Consider the following 20,969-nt stretch of genomic DNA (forward strand, 5'->3'; position numbering starts at 1 on the left):
CTTCACATTTCTCCCCTCTTTTGCTTAGCTTGGCTACGAGCTCATCAGTTTTGTTTTTAAAATTTATTTATTTATTCCATTTTGTTATATATGATAGCAGAATGCATTTCAATTCATAGTATACATATAGAGTACAGATTTTCATGTCTCTGGTTGTACACTAAGTAGAGTCACACTATTCATGTCTTCATATATGTACTTGGGGTAATGATGCCCATCTCATTCCACTGACTGACCTAACCCCTGCCCCCTCCCTTTTCCTCCCTCCCCTTTGACCTATCTAAAGTTCTTCCAATCCTCCCATGCTTCCCCCCATCCCCATTATGGATTGGCATCCTCATATCAGAGAAAATATTTGGCATTTGTTTTTTTTTGGGGGGGGGGGATTGGCTTACTTCATTTAGCATAATATTCTCCAACTCCATCCATTTACCTGCAAATGCCATGATTTTATCTCTTGTAATGCTAAGTAATATCCATTGTGTATATATACCATAGTTTCTTTATCCATTCATCTACTGAAGGGCATCTAGGTTGGTTTCACAATTTCGTTATTGTGAATTTTGCTGCTATAAATATTGATGTGACTGCATCACTGTAGTTTGCTGTTTTTAAGTCCTTTGGGTATAAATTGAGGAGTGGGTTAGCAGGATCAAATGGTGGTTCCATTGCAAGTTTTCCAAGGATTCTCCATACTGCTTTCCATATTGGTTGCACCAATTTGCAATGCTACCAGCAATGTATGAGTGTGCCTTTCTCACCATATCCTCACCAACACATATTGTTATTTGTATTCTTAATAGTTGCCATTCTGACTGGAGGGAGATGAAATCTTAGTGTAGTTTTGATTTGCATTTCTCTAATTGCTAGAGATGAACAGTTTTTCATATATTTATTGCTTGATTGTATATCATCTTCTGAGAAGTGTCTGTTCAGTTCCTTGGCCCATTTGTTAATTATTTGCTTTTTTGGTGTTAAGATTTTTTTTTAGTTCTTTATATACCCTAGAGATTAGTGCTCTACCCTATGGGTATGTGGTAAAAAAATTGCTCCCATTCTGAAGGCTATCCACCTCATTGATTGTTCATTTGCTGAGAAGCTGCTTTTTAATTTAAATGCATCCCATTTATTCTTAGTTTTATTTTTTGCATTATAGGAGTATTATTAAGAAAGTTAGGGCCTATCTGACATGATGAAGATTTGGGCCTACTTTTTCTTCTATTAGGTACAGGGTCTCTGGTTTAATTCCTAGGTCCCTGATCCACTTTGAGTTTTGTGCATGGTGAGAGATAGGGATTTAATCTTATTTTGTTACTTATGGATTTCCAGTTTTCCCAGCATCATTTGTTGAAGAGGCCATCCTTTCTCCAATATGTTTGTGGTGCCTTTGTCTAATATTAGCTAACTGTATTTGTGTGGGTTTTTCTCTGTGTCCTCTATTCTGTACCATTGGTCTACCAGTCTATTTTGGTACCAGTATCATGCCATTTTTGTTACTATTGCTCTGTAGTTATAGTTTAAGGTCTGGTATAGTGATGCAACCTGTCTCATTCTTCTGGCTAAGGATTGCTTTAGCTATTCGGTCTCTTATTTTTCCAGATGAATTATATGATTGCTTTTTCTATTTCTATAAGGAATGCCATTGGGATTTTGATTAGAATTGCATTAAATCTGTATAGTCCTTTTAGTAGTATGGTCATTTTGACAATATTAATTTTGCCTATCCAAGAACAAGGGAGATCTTTCCATCTTCTAAGGTTGTCTGTAATTTTTTTCTTTAGCAGGCTGTAAATTTTCATTGTAGAGATCTTTCACCTCTTTTTGTAAGTTGATTCCCAAGTTTTTAATTTCTTATACCTTTATTTTTAATTAATTATTTTTTATGTGGTGCTAAGGATCAAACCCAGGGTCTTACACTTGTGAATACTCAACCACCAAGCCAAAACTCCAGCCCCTAAGTATTTCATTTTTTTTGGTGGCCATCGTAAATGGGATAGTTTTCCTAGTTTCTCTTTCAGAGGATTTACAATTAATGTACAGAAATGCCTTTGATTTATGGATGCTGATTTTATATCATGCTACTTTGCCGAATTCATTTATTAGTTCTAGAAGTTTTCTGGTGGAATTTTTTGGATCTTCTAGGTATAAAATCATGTCATTGGCAAATAATGGCAATTTGAGTTCTTCTTTTCCTATCCGTATTGTATCCATTTAATCTCTTTTGTCTAATTGCTCTTGCTATAGTTTCAAGAACTATGTTAATAGAGGGCATCTCTGTCTTGTTTCATGTTTTAAAGAGAATGCTTTCAATTTTTTTCACTTTAGAATGATGTTGGCCTGGGGCTTAGCATAGAAAGCTTTTATAATGTTGAGATATGTTCCTGTTATCCCTAGTTTTTCTAGTTTTTTGAACATGAATGAGTGCTGTATTTTGTCGAATACTTTTTCTGCATCTATTGAGACGATCATTTGATTCTTATTTTTAAGTCTACTGATGTGATGAATTGCATTTATTGATTTCCGTATGTTGAACCAACCTTGCATCCCTAGGATGAACCCCACTTGCATTATGTTTTTGATATGTTTTTGTATTCAATTTGCCAGAATTTGACTGAGAATCTTGGCATCTATGTTCCTTAGAGATACTGGTCTAAAGTTTTCTTTCTTTGATGTGTCTTTGTCTGGTTTTGGAATCAGGGTGATATTGGCCTCATAGAATGAGTTTGGAAGTGCTCCTTCTTTTTCTATTTCATGAAATAATTTGAGGAGTATTGGTATTAATTCTTTGAAGGTCTTGTAGAACTCAGCTGTGTATCCATCTGGTCCTGGGCTTTTCTTGGTTGGTAGGCTTCATTGTTTGAAATTGATCTGTTAAATTGTGTATATCATCCTGATTCAGTTTGGGTGAATCATTACTCTAGAAATTTGTCCATGCCTTTGATATTTTCTATTTTATTGGAGTACAAGTTTTCAAAATAATTTCTAATTATCTTCTGTATTTCTGTAGTGTCTGTTGTAATATTTCCTTTTTTCATCACAGATGTAATTTTTCTCTCTCCTTCTCTTCATTAGCATGGCTAAGGCTTTATCAATTTTATTTATTTTTTCAAAGAACCAACTTTTTGTTTTGTCAATTTTTTCAATTGTTTCTTTTGTTTCAATTTCATTGATTTCAGCTCTGATTTTAATTATTTCCTGTCTTCTATTACTTTTGGTGTTGATTTTTTTCTTCTTTGAGATGTAATTTTATTTGTTGACTTTTTCTTCTTTGAAGGAATTAACTCCATGCAATGAACTGTCCTTTTAGTACTGCTTTCATAGTGCCCCAGATATTTTGATATGTTGTATCAGTGTTCTCATTAACCTCTAAGAATTTTTAGATCTCCTCTTTGATGTCTTTTGCAACCTCTTTTTCATTCAACAGCATATTATTTAGTCTCCAGGTGTTGGAGTAGCTTCTATTTTTTACTTTGTCATCGATTTCTAATTTCATTCCATTATGATCTGATAGAATGCAGGGAATATCTCTATTTTTTAATATTTGCTAAGAGTTGCTTTGTGGCATAGTATATGGTCTATTTTAGAGAAGGATCCATGTGCTGCTGAGAAGAAAGTGTATTCACTCATTGATGGATAAAATATTCTGTGTATGTCAGTTAAGTTATTGATTGTATTACTGAGTTCTATAGCTTTTTTTTTAAGCTTTTGTTTGGAAGATATATCCAATGGTGAAAGAGGTGTGTTAAAGTTACCCAGAAATATTGTCTTGCGGTCTATTTGACTGTTGAACTTTAGAAGAGTTTTTTTTTTTTTTAATGAATGTATTCTTCTTTATTTGATATGAAGATGAAAACCCCTGCTTGTTTCCACAGTCCATGTGAATGGTGTTTTTTTCCCCAACCTTTCACCTTCAGTCTGTGGATGCCTTTTTCTATGAGATGAGTCTCTTGAAGGCAGCATATTGTTGGGTCTTTTTTTTCCCCCCAATCTCCAGTCTATGTCTTTTGATTGGTGAGTTTAGGCCATTAAAAATTATTATTGAGACATGATATGTATTCCCAATCATATTTGTCTGTTTTTGGTATTTATCTTGACTTGGTTTCTCCTTTGATTAGTATTTCCTTTAGTGCAATACCTGCCTTTGCTGATTTTCATTGCTGTTTTTCGTATCCTCCTCACAGAATAATTTGCTGAGAATGTTCTGTAGTGCAGGCTCTGTAGCTTTAAATTCTTTGATAAACCTTTATCATGGAAGGTTTTTATTTCATAATCAAATCTAAAGCTTAGTTTTGCTGGATATAAGATTCTTGGTTGGCATACATTTTCTTTCAGAGCTTGATATATGTTGTTCCAGGATCTTCTAGCTTTCAGGGTCTGTGTTGAAAAATCCGCTGTTATCCTAATTGGTTTCCCCCTGTATGTAATCTGATCACTTTTTCTTGTGGCTTTTAAAATTGTCTCCTTATTCTGGATGCTAGGAATTTTCATTATAATATGACTTGGTATAGATCTGTTGTGATTTTGTACATTTGGTGTTCTGTAAGCCTCTTGTATTTGATTTTCCAATTCATTTTTCATGTTTGGAAAGTTTTCTGATATTATTTCATTGAATAGATTGTTCGTTCCTTTGCTTTGGAACTCTATGCCTTCCTCTATCCCAATAATTCTTAAATTTGGTCTTTTTATGTTATTCTATAATTCTTGAATGTTTTGCTCATGGTTTCTTACCATCTTTACTGCGTGGTCAACATTCTTTTCAAGATTATATATTTTGTCTTCATTGTCTAAGGTCCCATCTTCCAAGTGATCTCATCTGTTGGTGATGCTTTCTATGGAGTTTTAATCTGGTTTATTGTTTCTTTCACTTCAAGGATCTCTGTTTTTTTAGAACCTCTATATGAGAGTAGTGATTATACAACATATCAAAATCTTATAAACTTTTGCTTCCTGTGTTTGCTTATGTAGCTTTTTACTGAAATGATCTTTTGCTGACTGTATTTGTTCTCTTTTATCATCTTTTAATTCACAGAACATTTTAATTATGTACATCCTGAACTGCTTCTCTGTCATTTCTGCTTTTGTGCTGGCCATGAATTGTAATAATGTAATATCTTGATTTTGGGGGGGCACTTTTTTCCTTTGTTTTTTCATGTTGTTTGTGTGTCTTCCCTTCTAGCACTGCAGATCTGAGGTGTTATAGTTTTTACCTTATAGGCTTATAATGTCCCTGCAGGTTTCCAATACTTCTTCTTTAAGGGGGAGAATATGAACGGATCTCAATACAAACAATATAGAACCTTAAATCAAATAGCTGCTACTAAGATGTTTATGGTTTTGTCATAATACACAGAAATTGTAAATTCAATTATTATCTACAATATAAACAATTAAGTTTGCAAAAGGGTCTACAGTTTCTGATAGTGGACAACACACTGGGGGTGAGGTGTAGGATGAGATCTTGAGGGGGTAGAAGGTGAGGATATAGAGTTATTAGATCTTAGAAAACGTGAAAGAGGAATCTAAAGAAGTTGGTTAATAGCAGGAGAAGAGAGAGAAAGTAAATTTGGGGAGACAAGTATGTGGGAAGAGAGTACAACAAACAAACACAAATTTTAAGTAAAAATAAAAAAAATAGGAGATAAAAGAATATACAACACCACTGTAATATACTATTCAAACATACCAGTCCTCAATAGCCTAATTTATGAAAAGTACATGGTTTCTCAAATATAGGCAGGAGAAGAGAGGAAAAAAAATCTCGAAGGAAAATGCAAGGATTGTTTTTGTTGGAGATATCTTTCCAGCTTCCCTTCTCATCCAATAGGTGGGCTTGTTTGTTGTTTGCTGGTATCTCCACCTCAGGATGGTGAAGGTTATTAGGGTGGGAGGGTTGGTCTTGTGGGCATGGCTCCTGGAGGTGGGATATAATACTTGCCAGTCCTGGATGGGAGACTGCACCCCAAGCATTCCCTTTGGGGCCCATTCATGTGATGTGGGCACCTGGTCTTATCCTTATATTGCCTGTAGGCCATGCAATTCCTGGTCTCTCATATAGCCTCTAAATTGTATCTCACTTGCCCCCTCCTTTCTACTTCCCAATCAGAAACCTTTCTCCCAGAGGTCTTATGGGCTGCACTCTTGAGGCTGCACACCTTTCATGGAGAGCTGTTTTATATTGGGCAGTTCAGGAACTGGTTTTGCCACCTGGCTTTGTGAGCTATGGACCAGCCACATTGCTGCAGGCACTGTGCTGGGGAGGAGTGGGGAGTTGGGGACCTTGAGTACCTTGATAATGCTTCTGAGCCCCAGCTGGTGTTCCAATTAAAGATGGCAATGAAGGTGTCCCAAGAGGGAGGTGGCTGCTTTCAGCAAAGGGGTGCTGAGTTGGGTGGGACTGGAGGTGGCATTGAGCAATGTGTTCAGAGACGAAGCTCTGTGAAAAGCAGTATTGTGGCTGATGGCTGTCACTGGATATAGTGTAGTGTCCCAAGGTGCAGGATACCACATGTAGGGGACTGTGACAGTGGTTGCAGTGCCCCAAGATGGAGGCAACCTGAGGAACCCTACATTGGTAGATGGGGTCCACACAGGAGTGGCAGCTGGAGTTTCTGCGTGTGGGCTATGGCCAGGTGTCTTGTGGCCAGGTGTCATATGTGGGTGGATGGCCAGGAGTCCTGTCGGGGTGCTAATGCAAGGGGTCCTACTTGGGCACCCCGAGGACTTACATGGACAAGTGGTTGGTAGTCCTGCACTGATGCTATGGCCTGGAGACCTGTGAGACAGTATCCCCACTACTTGAATCCCAGATTCTGAAGTGATGCAGCCTCCCTCTATCTTTGATCTCCCATAAGTTTTATTATTTCAAAAAGCCAACTCCTTTGGTTTTTTTTGAATTGTTTTTTAAATCTCAGTTTCATCTCTGATTTTAAGTATATCCTATCTTTAACTGACTAGAGTGTTTGTTTTTTCCTAGGGCCTTGAAATGTAATCTCAGATTATTTATTTGATATTTTTCTTTTAATGTATGAGCTCAATGGTATGAACTTTCCTCTTAGATATTCCTTCATACTGTCCCAGAGATTTTGATATATTGTCCCCTGATTTCTTCTCTGTCAATTCATTAATCAAAAATATATTAATTAGTCTCAGGGTGTTAGTTTTTATTTTTTATCTTATAATTGACTGCTAATTCCATTCTATTATGATCTGATAGAATGCAAGGTATTAACTCAAAATTTTTTTGTAATTTCTAGTATTTGCTCTGTGGTCCACATATGGTCTATTTTAGAAAATGTTCCATGTGCTACTGAGAAGAAAGTGTATTCAGTCATTAATGAATGAAATATTCTATACATATCTGTTGAGTCTACACTAATTGTGTTTTTTAGTTCTGTAGATTCTTTTGTTATTGTTTGGGTGATCTATTCAGTGATGAGAAGCATGCTATAGTCACCCACTGTAATTGTGTTGTTATCTCTTTTATTCTTGATATTGAGAAGGGTTTGTTTGATGTACATAGATGCTCCCATACATGCTCCATTGTTTGGGGCACAAATATTTATGATCCTTATATCTTGTTGATATGAGATTCCCTTAAGCAGTACGAAATGACCTTCTTTGTCTCTTCTAATTCTGGCTTGAAGTACACTTTATCTGGTATGAGAACAATAACCCTTGCTTGTTTACAAGATCTAAGTGAATGGCATGTTTTTTCCTATCCTTTCACCTTTTGTTTGTGGATGTTCTTGCCTATGAATAAGTCTCTTGGCAACAGAATATTGTTCGGTCTTGGTTTTTAATCCAATCTGCCAGTTTGTCTTTTGATTGGTGAGTTTAAATTATTTATATTCAATATTGTTATTGAGAGATGATTTTCACTCCCTGTTATTTTGATATTAATTCTAGTTTTTAGTTGAATTGAATTCTCGTTTGCCTGACCATTGTAGTTCCTCCCTATTTTGGCTTTCATTTTTAATTTTCATTTTTATTTATGAAATATTTTATTGAGTATGTTTTGTAGTGAAAGCTTAGAACAGTTTAACTATGAACTTTCTAAATTCCTTCTCTGACATTTCATTCACTGTGCTATCAATGGAGTCTGTTGTTGAGGCATTTGTGGTTGTTTGGGATATTTGTTACCTTGTTTTTTCATGTTGTTTGTGTGTCTACCCATCTATCAATATGATTCTGAAGCAGCAGAGTCTCTGCCCTATGAACCTGTAGTATTCCTGTAGTACCTCACAGATTAGGGAGAGACAAATAATAGCAACAATCAATGCAAACATATGCAGTATTAAACTAAATACTTAGTTACTACTATGACATCTACAATACTGATCAGCATAATAAACAGAATTGTAGGGTCAACAACTGCCATGAGTAAAAACAGTAATTAATCTGGCATTAAATCAAACAACAAGTGTCATCTATGGTATCCACAGCAGTAATAACTGCAACAGCATTAATGGTGGGGGCAGGAATTTTATAAACCAATTAATTCTAAAAGATGTTAAGGAATAGAGTTAATTAAGAGGAAAGAAAAGAGATAGTGAGTAGAAAATATTACAATTTCAACAGGTGAACAGAGAGAATGCAGAAGAGATGTAGGATGGTTAGGAGGGAGAAAGAGAAAAAATAGAAGTAAAAAATTAGAGGAGAAATGAATGAGAGAACAATAGAATCTGGCTGTTAACAAAAGAAGAGAAATAAGAGAAGCAGTCAAATGAAAAACAATATAAAACCAAAGCACAAGGTACTAAACTAAAAACCCTAATGAAGACAAGGCAAGGGATAATAACTACATTCAAAATATTCTACAAATGTGTGTGTGGGTATGTAAATGTCCACGAGATATTCAGTGCACATACCTACATACCCACACTCACAAAAGAAAAAAAAACCTAAAGCAGATTCTTCATGAAAAAAATTAAGGACCTTGTTTCCATTGAGGTGGTCAAAATAGTCAATAGAAATATATGTTCACTACCTATGCCCAACTGTCTTTCTTTCTGTTTCTTCATGAGGTATGTACTGAGCATGAGAATAGGGGACATGGGTTGTTAAATCCTTCCTCTTTTTTGCTCACCAAGTTGCCAGTAGGTTTCAAAAATCCTGTGCTTATGGGAAGTATGAGGTAGTGTGGGATGAGAAGTACTTTCAGCTTCAGTTTTGTCTGCACTGACTAGGTCGATGCTCTCCCAGGGTGATGCTGCTGCAGAGTTCTGCAAGAGGTGTTCCCATAGGTGGAATTCCAGAAGTTAGAGCTTAGATCTAGTCAGGTCCTAGACACTTTGCTGGGTGCTGTTCTGGAGAGATCAGATCAATGCACCTCTAGGTCCTTGCAGATGCTGAACTTCACTGGAATACTGTACCTCAGTCCTCTCCAGGGTTTCATTTGTGGGGTGGGGGAGCCAATCCTTGGCCCTTTCTGCTACCCATGACCCTGCATTTCCTGGCTTCCTGGGCTGAGTCCCTGCCCATTCAAATTTCTGACCCACTTTGGTTGGTCCTCAAGCCACCTCAAGCTGGGCTTCCACCTGACTTGTATTCCCCCTGGGTAAAATATTCTCCATGTCTATTTTGCTCTCGCTTTGTTAGGCAGTCTAGGTCACAAGGCAGGTGCCTGCCAGGACTGTGTATTGGACCCAGCTCAGATCTCCTTGTTCCCATAGCACCACCCCAGTGTGGCTACCTCTAGATGGCTCCTGCCTTGGCTCTCTGCAAACAGCTGGGAAACACCGGACAACCTTTATGCACCCGTGTACTGAGCAGTACTGCCTCTGGATCATCCTAGGGAAGGCTGCACTAAGTCTGGCCTTTGTATTTCTCAGCATTTTCCCCTCCCTCTGTGCTGTGGCTGTGCCATTACTGCTGTGGCTACTGCAACTGCTACCACCTTGGCTCTAATGTTCTTTTTTTCTTTGTTTAATGTATCCAAATTTCTATCTCTCTAAGACACTCTGACTGTCCAATATTGAGTTTTAATAAAATCCCTTTTCATTCATCTTGCAGTATTCCTGCTGCTTGAATCCTGGGTCATGAAGCAACTAGAAATATAGCCTCTCTCTAGCCAGTTATCTTGCTTCCCCTTTCCTGGTATTTTTCACATTCACTAGAATTTAAGCTTATCAAAGAAAAGGCCTACCCTTCCCATGGTATATCTATAATATCTAAAATATAACCTAGGTAGCATTTAATGTTTATTAATCCTAAGTGAGTCTTTCAAATGTTAGACTGTTTAGGAGTCATGAAGACTGACAAGCAACAGTGGGATCATTGCTCATGAGAAAAGTTACTTTCAGGTGGTAGGCAAATCACTGATGAGGCAGGTAAGTTCATCAAGGGTCAGAGCCAGTAACACATTTAAGTTAATCCTCATTTCTGACACATGAGCAGTAAAATTTCCTGCTTTGTGAATTCAACAGGTACAGGACGGATGAAATAAAATATTTCTTCCTCTTTGGGAATCTAAGAAGTAGTCCAGTTGGTGGCATTTCATAGAGCCAGAGCAGAGTGAGAAAGTGTCTCATTTAAAATAAGGGGATGGAAAAGCTAGATAAGCAAAGCCAAAAACCCATATGGAGAGCCCCAGTCTAAGAATCATGAAGGGGAATTTTGGGTAGAGGGAAAAGAGAACTACTAGTCCAAAAGGACAGAGAAACTGATACAAAGTTAGAGTAAGATTCTTAGACAAAGGGACTACAAATATGAGAGCAGAAATAAGTTGAAAGTACATTGTTCAGTATAACTTGGAATGTATAAATGACAATGGATTTTGGAGCAATGCCAGTTAGGATTCTGATTCTGTACTAGCCGGGTGAACTTACTTCTCTGAGCCTCAGATGCCTTGCTTGTTAATATGATTTGAATTTTTAAATAAAACATGGGAAATAACTTCTCATGATAGGTAGAAATATTGGTTTTAATTAACAAATTAATTAATAGTAAGTATTAATAACAAATCTTATTTACATTTTTATTTTCATTTGTTAACCAAGAAGCAGCAGCTAGATGTGCCAGAAAAGTTTAAAGATTTACAGAAAGAATGAAACCTTGACACAAAGATGAAGAGATTCAGGGGTTATCTGACACTGCACTTCACAGCAGGGAAATAATCAAGCCAGGGACCATACCTGGATCAGACTCCCTATTTCCTATAGTGACAGATGTGAACAGTGGCCCTCAAAAAGAATGTTGACTTTTCCTTGTCATGCTGGTTTGCTGGTGAGCTGTACACTAAAAAGACTGGTGTTGAGAATCCACCCAATATTACATATATGAAGGAAGTGCTAATCTGTTCTACTCCCAGATGCTAGTCTTCCCTGAGCTGCTCTTCCAGTTGTTGGGATCCTGACTCTCCCTCAAAATCAATTTTAGGGCACCTATGTAATAATCAAATTTTCTTGTGGTCATGGGAGCCAAACGGACCAAAAGTTTATATTTTTTTCTCCAAAGATTAATTTTACTATTCAAGAATAGTTGGCAGTAATAATTTATCCTTTATAAGAGCAATTAGCATGGTATTTTATAATGATTTACTTTCATTTTTGTTTCCATTGTGAATTATTTGAGCACTGAGATATCTTATTTATAGTCTTTATATTCCCAACATCTCTGGTAAAGGAACTTTTATCTCTTTTACTCCCGTCTTTACCCCATCAACTATCTTGCTTTTGTATCTTGAGTGCCTCCAGTATTTATACAAAATAACAAAGGTTGATACTATTTACTAATAAGCAAAAAATTACAGTAAAAGATGTTGTGCATTCTTATACACTCACTCTCTATATGACTTTCTTAATGTACAAAAAGGAGTTCTGAGTCAAACACTAGTTCTTCTTTGCAGACATGGCAATCTTGGATGTGGAGTATAAAAGTGGGGAGTGGAGAAAGGAAAATTCAGATATTGAGTCTAAGTTGTGCATTTACAGTCCCATTTTATCAGACAGCACAACACCGGCAATTAGTGGGCAGTGCCTTAGCTATATAGCAGTAAGGGACAAAGTTACAAGTGCCCCTAATACTTTAAGAGCTATTTTTGGCCAAGGCATAATGGTGAAAAAAAAATGTGAAAAACCAGCTGAAACAATATGAGGGAGAATCTTTCCATGAGTTTTGTAGAGTATGTTCTATGAAATTATAAGCCAATACAGTTACAAATTACTTGACAGGTTTTATTTTAAGATACGATTAGTTAAGTGGGAATTTCTATGGGTAACAAAAGGAAAATGACCATTCATGCAACCTCAGATAATACTCACCAGTAGTAAGCAGCAGGGAATGGAGAAGCAGATGAGATCCCACAACAAAGCAGACAGCCAGTACGTAAGTACATAGACCCCACTCAGAAACTGGATATGTTTTGCTTTACTGATTCTTTCAATTACAGTTTGGAGACAAAAGCTACCAGCAACAATAGAAATTCCAAAAGCCAAACATTGTACTATTTGCAATCCATTTATAGGCCTATGGAAAATGAAATAAAAGATGAAATAAAGGTAGAAAACACTGATTTCAGTAGCTGTTTTCTAATGTTTATGGTAAGATGGAAAGGGCTATCTTGAGGCTCAATTACAGTAAAAGTAAAATCATACATACACTGTATTAGAACCATAAACAGGGAGTGGTTGAGGCTTGTTGGAGACTGTAATAGAAGCTCTAGGGCCAGAGAGTAACATAAAAAGAATGTTGTCTAACACCGCCAGGGATGTTGAAGATGAATGGTATGCCTCATTATTGAACAAAACAGTAAATACGGTTTTGTTTTTTTCAACCTTAATGGAAAGTGCAATAATACAGAAGTCACGACACTCTTTACTTTCCAATATGTAATTCTGCACATTACCTAGAATAAAGAAAGAAATTCTTTACATTATAATATAAGTCTTTCTTATCTAAAGAAAGCAATTCATCAATGAATCAAAAGGTTAATATGTCTATTAGTACTTACGTTGAAGGTCCAAATAATCTTCCTTGCTATTTATCATTTCCCATTCCAACTTTCTACAATGGGGCTATTTCAAATCCTAACTTTTTTCTTCAAGAATTATACTCCATCACTAATCCTTATAGTAATCTCATTATTTACAACCCATAAAATAGTGATTCTCTTGTCTAAAGCAAGCATGGTTTGCTTGTTTTTCAAAAACTGTTTTGACTGTTCTATTTTAATTTGCATTTCTACTTATATTTTAAAATCAGCCTCTCAATTTATACAAAAAAGACTGCTGGGATTTTGGAAAGGATTGGACTAATCTACAGACAAATTTGGAAAAAACTGTTATCCTAACAATAGTTAGTTTTCCAATACATAATGTGGAATTTTCTCCATTTGTTTAATTTTCTTAGTAACATTTAGTAATTTTCAGTTTAGAAGTCTTCTGCTTATTATCTTAAATTTATTCCTAAGTATTTTATTCTTTTGGTTGTTATTGTGAATTTGATGTATTTTCTTTCCCTAGTAATTTGCCTATTACATATAAGTGGAAATTTAAAAAAAAATCAAGTCTGAAAATTTCTGCCTTTTGACTGGAATGTTTACTCTGTTTATATTTACTATAATTATTCACATGCCAGAATTTATACCAGTCACCTTTCCATGTCTTATCTCCTTGTTTCTTTCTCCATTGCTGGAGAATACATTTTGTGGAAAAATATATTTTAAACTATAATCTTTAAATTCTTTTTTTGTTGTCATTTGACTATTTTAAAGCTATTTTCTCTATGGATGCTCTGGAGTTTATAACAGAAATCCTAATTTAAAACAATGTGATTAAGGTGAATACTAATTTGCTTCCAAGAGTACTCAGAAATTTGCTCCAACATAGCTCTTCCCTCTCTTCTATGTACTATTATAGTACAAATTATACCTTTATATATTACAAGTCCATTAACACAGTTTTATAATTATTGTTTTATCTAATTATCTTTACTGCTTTTAAAATTTATCTCAGAAATTATCTTTTCTAATTTTTCATTCCTTCAGAATTACTGTCTGGTATCCTTACATTTCAGACTGAATGAATTGCTTTAGTGTGTTTTACAGATAGAAAGATCTGCTGGTGATTAATTTTCCATTTTCATTTATTTGGGAATGCCTTTATTTCATTATTTTTGAAAAGGAAATATACTGGATATATAAGGTTCCTGGATGTCATTTTTCTTTTAGCAATTTGATCATCCCACTATCTTCTTACCTTCTGATATAAGTCAGCTATTAATCTTTTTAATCCACTGATATGGTAGGGTGTGGGTGAAAGAAGTAGGTCAGTGGGGGCCTGCCTTTGGGGTTTATATTTTGTTCCTGGAGAGCAGAGTTCTGTTTTCGGCTGTCATGCCCTGAGCTTCTTTCCTCTGCCACACACCCTTCTGCCATGATGTTCTGTCTCATCTTAGGCTCAGACCTATGGAGTTGGCTGGCTAAGAACTGTGAGCCAAAATGAACTTTTCCTCTTTTATGTTGTTCTTGTCAGGTCTTTTGGTTGTAGTGATATAAAAGCTAAAATTCCTTCTTCAGTTTCACTCCTTTTACATTTTACTATAGGTAGCAGGGAAAAACCAGGACATGACTTCAACAGATCTTCTCAGGTAAATATCCAACTTCATCACTTTCTACAGAACACTAGAACACAAGTTGGCCAAGTTATCTGCCCCTTTGTAACAAGAGTCACTTTTTCTCCAAGTTTAAAAATTGGTGCATTATGATTATAAATAATAATAGGATTCATAGTGAAATATTCATACATGCATATAATTTAATCAGTTTCATTTCCCAGTATTGCTTCTTTTCCTCCCTTTCTCCCTTTCCCTGAGCCTCTTCCTTTACTGGTCTCCCTTATATTTTCATGAGCTACCTTTAAAAAAATTATTCTCTTTAGCTTTCACATATAAAACATATGACCCTTGACTTTCTGAATCTAGCTAATTTTGCTTAACATAATGTTCTATAGTTCTACCCATTTTCCTGCAGATGGCAAAATTCCATTCTTCTTTATAGCTGAATAAAACACACATAAACACACATAAATGCACCACATTTTCTTTATCCATTCATCTGCTGATGGACACCTGGGCTGGTTCCATAACCTGGTTATTACGGAATCATGCTACTATAAACATAGGTATTTATATATCACTTTAGTATGCTGGATTTCATTCTTTTGGATAAATACTGAGGAGTAGAATATTTAGGTCATATGATGCTTCCATTCCTAGTCTTTTGAGGAACCTCCATACTGAGTTACATGTGGCTGTACCTATTGGTAATCCCACCAACACTGTGTAAATATTCCTTTCTTCCAACATCTTTGCCAACTTTTATTATTATTGTTGTTGTTTTTAAAATTTTTTTTAGTTGTTGATAGACCTTTATTTATTTATATGTGGTGCCAAGAATTGAACCCGGTGTCTCACACATACCAAGCAAGTGCACTACCGCTGAGCCTCAGCCCCAGCCCATCTTTTATTATTTTTATTCTTGATGATGGCCATTCTAACTGGAATTAAATGAAATCTCAGTGTAATGTTGATTTGCATTTCCTTGATGGCTAAAGATGTTGGACATTTTTCCATATATATTTGTTGGGTATCTGTATTTATTCTTTTGAGACATGTCTACTTAGTTCATTTAACTATTTATTGGGCTACTTGTTTTATTCCTGATAAGTTTGAGTCCTTTATATATTATGAATATTAATCCATTGTGAGAAGGGTAGGTAGCAAATATTTTCTCCATTTTATGGGCTCTGTCTTCACTCCATTGTTTCCTCTGCTGTGAAGCTTTTTAATTTGATAATATTCCATTTACAAATTCTTAGTATTATTTCTTGAGTTTTAGAAGTCCTATTAAGGAGGTCACTGACAGCAAGTACATCTTAGAATTTCCTTCTTCTACATATGGATAACTAGTTTTCCCCAGGACCATTTGTTAAAAAGCTGTCTTTTCTCCAAAGTATGTTTTTTGTGCCTTGGTCTAGAATCAGATGACTATATCTGTGTGGAATGTCTTTGTGTCTTCTATTCCATTGATCTATGTGTCTATTTTTATGCCTACAGTTTTTAAATAGTTTTTTATAAAAAAATCAGTACTTTATATATGCATATAAAGGTGAAATTCACTGGGGTATATTCATATTTGCATATAATATAGTTTGGTCAATGTCATTCCACTGTTTCTCTCTTTTCTGTCCCTCCTCCCTTTCTCTCAATTCCCTTTCTTTGCTCCACTTATGTCCCTTTTATTTTCATGGGACTCCCCCACCCCCAACCTTTTTTTCTTCTTATTTTGGTTTAGCTTCTGCATATAAGGAAAAACATATGACCCTTGACTTTCTGAGTCTGGCTTACTTCACTTAGCATGATGGTCTCCAGTTCCATTCACTTAATAGCAAATACCATAAATTCATTCTTTATGGTTGAGTAAAATTACATTGTGTATATATTCCACATTTTCTGTATCCATTCATCTGTTGCCAGGCACCTGGGCTAGTTCCATACCTTAGCTACTCCAAGTTGTACTGCTAAACACAAATGTGCTGTGGCTGTATCACTATAGTATGCTGATTTTAGTTCTTTAGGATAATTACCAAGGAGGGAGACAACTATGTTATATGGTGATTCCATTTCTAGTTTTTGATATCCATACTGCTTTTCAGAGTGGCTGTACTAATTTTCAGTCTTACCAACAATTAATAAGTGTACCTTTTCTTCCACATCTTTGCCAGCATTTATTATTATCTGTATTCTTGATAATTGCCATTTTTTTAGAGCTGATAAAAAGTTACCAAGTTTTTATTTTTATTTTATTTTTATTTTTTTTAAATTTATTTTTTTATTGGTTGTTCAAAACATTATAAAGCTATTGACATATCATATTTCATACAATAGATTCAAGTTGGTTATGAACTCCCAATTTTACCCCAAATACAGATTGCAGAATCACATCGGTTACACATCCACATTTTTACATAAAATGCTACCTTTACTATCCTCTACTATCCCCCCTCCCTCCCCTCCCATCTTCTCTCACTACCCTATCCACTGTAATTCATTTCTCTCCTTGTTTATTTTCCAATTCCCCTCACAACCTCTTATATGTAATTTTGTATAACAATGAGGGTCTCCCTCCATTACCATGCAATTTCCCTTTCTCTCCCTTTCCATCCCACCTCATGTATCTGTTTAATGTTAATCTTTTCTTCCTGCTCTTCCTCCCTGCTCTGTTCTTAGTTGCTCTCATTATATCAAAGAAGACATTTGGTATTTGTTTTTTAGGGATTGGCTAGCTTCACTAAGCATGATCTGCTCTAGTGCCATCCATTTCCCTGCAAATTCTATGATTTTGTCGTTTTTTAGTGCTGCGTAGTACTCCATGGTGTATAAATGCCACATTTTTTTATCCATTCATCTATTGAAGGGCATCTGGGTTGGTTCCACAGTCTAGCTATTGTGAATTGTGCTGCTATGAACATCGATGTAGCAGTATCCCTGTAGTACGCTCCTTTAAGGTCTTCAGGGAATAGTCCAAGAAGGGCAATAGCTGGGTCAAATGGTGGTTCCATTCCCAGCTTTCCCAGGAATCTCCATACTGCATTCCAGATTGGCCGCACCAGTTTGCAGTCCCACCAGCAATGTACAAGAGTACCCTTTTCCCCACATCCTCTCCAGCACTTGTTGTTGTTTGACTTCATAATGGCTGCCAATCTTACTGGAGTGAGATGGTATCTTAGGGTGGTTTTGATTTGCATTTCTCTGACTGCTAGAGATGGTGAGCATTTTTTCATGTACTTGTTGATTGATTGTATGTCCTCCTCTGAGAAGTGTCTGTTCAGGTCTTTGGCCCATTTGTTGATTGGGTTATTTGTTTTCTTATTGTTTAATTTTTTGAGTTCTTTGTATACTCTGGATATTAGGGCTCTATCTGAAGTGTGAGGAGTAAAAAATTTGTTCCCATGATGTAGGCTCCCTATTTACCTCTTTCATTGTTTCTCTTGCTGAGAGAAAACTTTTCAGTTTAAATAAGTCCCATTTGTTGATTCTTGTTATCAACTTTTGTGCTATGGGTGTCCTATTAAGGAATTTGGAGCCCGACCCTACAATATGTAGATCGGCGCCAACTTTTTCTTCTATCAGACGCAGAGTCTCTGATTTGATATCTAGGTCCTTGATCATTTTGAGTTAACTTTTGTGCATGGCGAGAGGAGGGGATTCAGTTTCATTTTGTTGCATATGGATTTCCAGTTTTCCCAGCACCATTTGTTGAAGATGCTATCCTCCCTCCATTGCATGCTTTTAGCTCCTTTATCAAATATAAGATAGTTGTAGCTTTGTGGATTAGTCTCTGTGTCCTCTATTCTGTACCATTGGTCCACCCTCCTGTTTTGGTACCAGTACCATGCTGTTTTTGTTACTATTGCTCTGTAATATAGTTTTAAGTCTGGTATCGCTATACCGCCTGATTCGCACTTCCTGCTTAGAATTGCTTTTGCTATTCTGGGTCTTTTATTTTTCCATATGAATTTCATGATTGCTTTATCCATTTCTACAAGAAATGCCGTTGGGATTTTGATTGGCATTGCATTAAACCTATAGAGAACTTTGGGTAATATCACCATTTTGATGATGTTAGTTCTGCCTATCCATGAACAGGGTACATTTTTCCACCTTCTAAGATCTTCTTCTATCTCTCTCTTTAGGGTTTTGTAGTTTTCATTGTATAAATCTTTCACCTCTTTTGTTAGGTTGATTCCCAAGTATTTTATTTTTTTTGAGGATATTGTGAATGGAGTGTTTTTCCTCATTTCCATTTCAGAGGTTTTGTCGCTGATATACAGAAATGCCTTTGATTTATGCGTGTTGATTTTATATCCTGCCACTTTGCTGAATTCATTTATTAGTTCTAGTAGTTTTTTTGTAGACCCTTTTGGGTCTTCTAGGTATAGAATCATGTCATCTGCAAATAGTGATAATTTAAGTTCTTCCTTTCCTATTTTTATGCCTTTAATTTCTTTCGTCTGTCTAATTGCTCTGGCCAGTGTTTCGAGAACTATATTGAATAGAAGTGGTGATAGAGGGCATCCCTGTCTTGTTCCAGATTTTAGGGGGAATGCCTTCAATTTTTCTCCATTGAGAACGATGCTAGCCTGAGGCTTAGCATAGATAGCTTTTACAATGTCGAGGTAAGTTCCTGTTATCCCTAGTTTTTCTAATGTTTTGAACATAAAGGGATGCTGTACTTTGTCAAATGCTTTTTCTGTGTCTATTGAGATGATCATATGGTTCTTATTTTTAAGTCTATTGATGTGGTGAATAACATTTATTGATTTCCGTATATTGAACCATCCTTGCATCCCAGGGATGAATCCTACTTGATCATGGTGCACAATTTTTTTGATGTGCCTTTGTATCCGATTCGCCAGAATTTTATTGAGGATTTTTGCATCTAGGTTCATCAGAGATATTGGTCTGTAGTTTTCTTTCTTTGAGGTGTCTTTGTCTGGTTTCGGAATCAGGGTGATGTTGGCCTCATAGAAAAAGGAGCTCTGCCAAATTCATTCTATTTCTTGAAATAACTTGAAAAGTATTGGTATTAATTCTTCCTTAAAGGTTTTGTAAAACTCTGCTGTATACCCATCCGGTCCTGGGCTTTTCTTGGTTGGAAGTCTTTTGATTGCTTCTTCTACTTCATCTATTGTTATTGGTCTGTTTAAGTTGTGAGTATCCTCCTGACTCAGTCTGGGCAAATCATATGACTTAAGGAATTTATCGATGTCTTCACTATCTTCTATTTTATTGGAATATAGGTTTTCAAAATAATTTCTAATTGTCTTCTGTATTTCTGTAGCGTCTGTTGTGATATTGCCTTTTTCATCCTGTATGTTAGTAATTTGAGTTCTCTCTCTTCTTCTCTTCGTTAGCATGGCTAAGGGTCTGTCGATCTTATTTATTTTTTCAAAGAACCAACTTTTAGTTTTGTTAATTTTTTCAATAGTTTCTTTTGTTTCAATTTCGTTGATTTCCGCTCTGATTTTAATTATTTCTTGCCTTCTTCTACATTTGCTGTTGTTTTGCTCTTCCTTTTCTAGGGCTTTGAGATGAAGTGTGAGCTCATTTATTTGTTGGTTTTTCCTTTTTTTGAGGAATGACCTCCAAGCGATGAATTTCCCTCTTAAAACTGCTTTCATTGTGTCCCATAGATTCCGATATGTTGTGTCTGTATTTTCATTTATCTCTAAGAATTTTTTGATTTCCTCCTTTATGTCTTCTGTAACCCATTGATCATTCAGTAACATATTGTTCATTTTCCATGTGATGTAGGATTTTTCCTTCCTTCTTTTATCATTGATTTCCAGTTTCATTCCATTATGATCAGATAAAATGCATAGTATTATCTCCACTCCTGTATATTTACTGAAGGTTGCCCTATGGCATAATATATGGTCTATTTTTGAGAAGGATCCATGTGCTGCTGAGAAAAAAGTATATCCACTTGATGATGGTTGATATATTCTATATATGTCAGTTAAGTCTAGGTTGTTGATTGTGATATTGAGTTCTATAGTTTCTTTATTCAGCTTTTGTTTGGAGGATCTGTCCAATTGTGAGAGAGGTGTGTTGAAGTCACCCATAATTATTGTGTTGTGGTCTATTTGATTCTTGAACTTGAGGAGAATTTGTTTTATGAACGTCGCAGCACCATTATTTGGTGCATAAATATTGATAATTGTTATGTCTTGTTGGTGAATGGTTCCTTTTAACAGTATATAATGTCCTTCCTTATCCCTTTTGATTAATTTAGTCTTGAAGTCAATTTTATTCGATGTGAGGATGGCCACCCCTGCTTGCTTACGAGGACCGTGTGCGTGGTATATTTTTTCCCAACCTTTCACCTTCAGCCTGTGTATGTCTTTTCCAATCAGATGTGTCTCCTGGAGGCAGCATATTGTTGGATTTGTTTTTTTTAATCCATGTTA

At 35.8% G+C, this 20,969-nt stretch overlaps 1 protein-coding gene across 1 annotated transcript in view; it reads right to left on the reverse strand.

Moving 5' to 3' along the window:
* The window catches only part of LOC124093499 (phospholipid-transporting ATPase ABCA3-like), a 167,521-nt gene that overhangs the window by 44,540 nt on the left and 102,012 nt on the right, over positions 1-20,969 (reverse strand). Inside the window, exons 19-20 of the mRNA XM_046445959.2 lie at positions 12,598-12,844; positions 12,257-12,465 (exon numbers count right to left, since the gene is read on the reverse strand). Coding sequence (XP_046301915.1) covers positions 12,257-12,465; positions 12,598-12,844 — 456 coding nt within the window. The remainder of the gene's footprint in view (positions 1-12,256; positions 12,466-12,597; positions 12,845-20,969) is intronic.

Source organism: Marmota monax, unplaced genomic scaffold (assembly GCF_021218885.2).
Source record: "Marmota monax isolate L192 unplaced genomic scaffold, Marmota_monax_Labrador192_F-V1.1 WCK01_AAM20220418_F8-fsc00035, whole genome shotgun sequence".
Lineage (NCBI taxonomy): Eukaryota > Metazoa > Chordata > Mammalia > Rodentia > Sciuridae > Marmota > Marmota monax.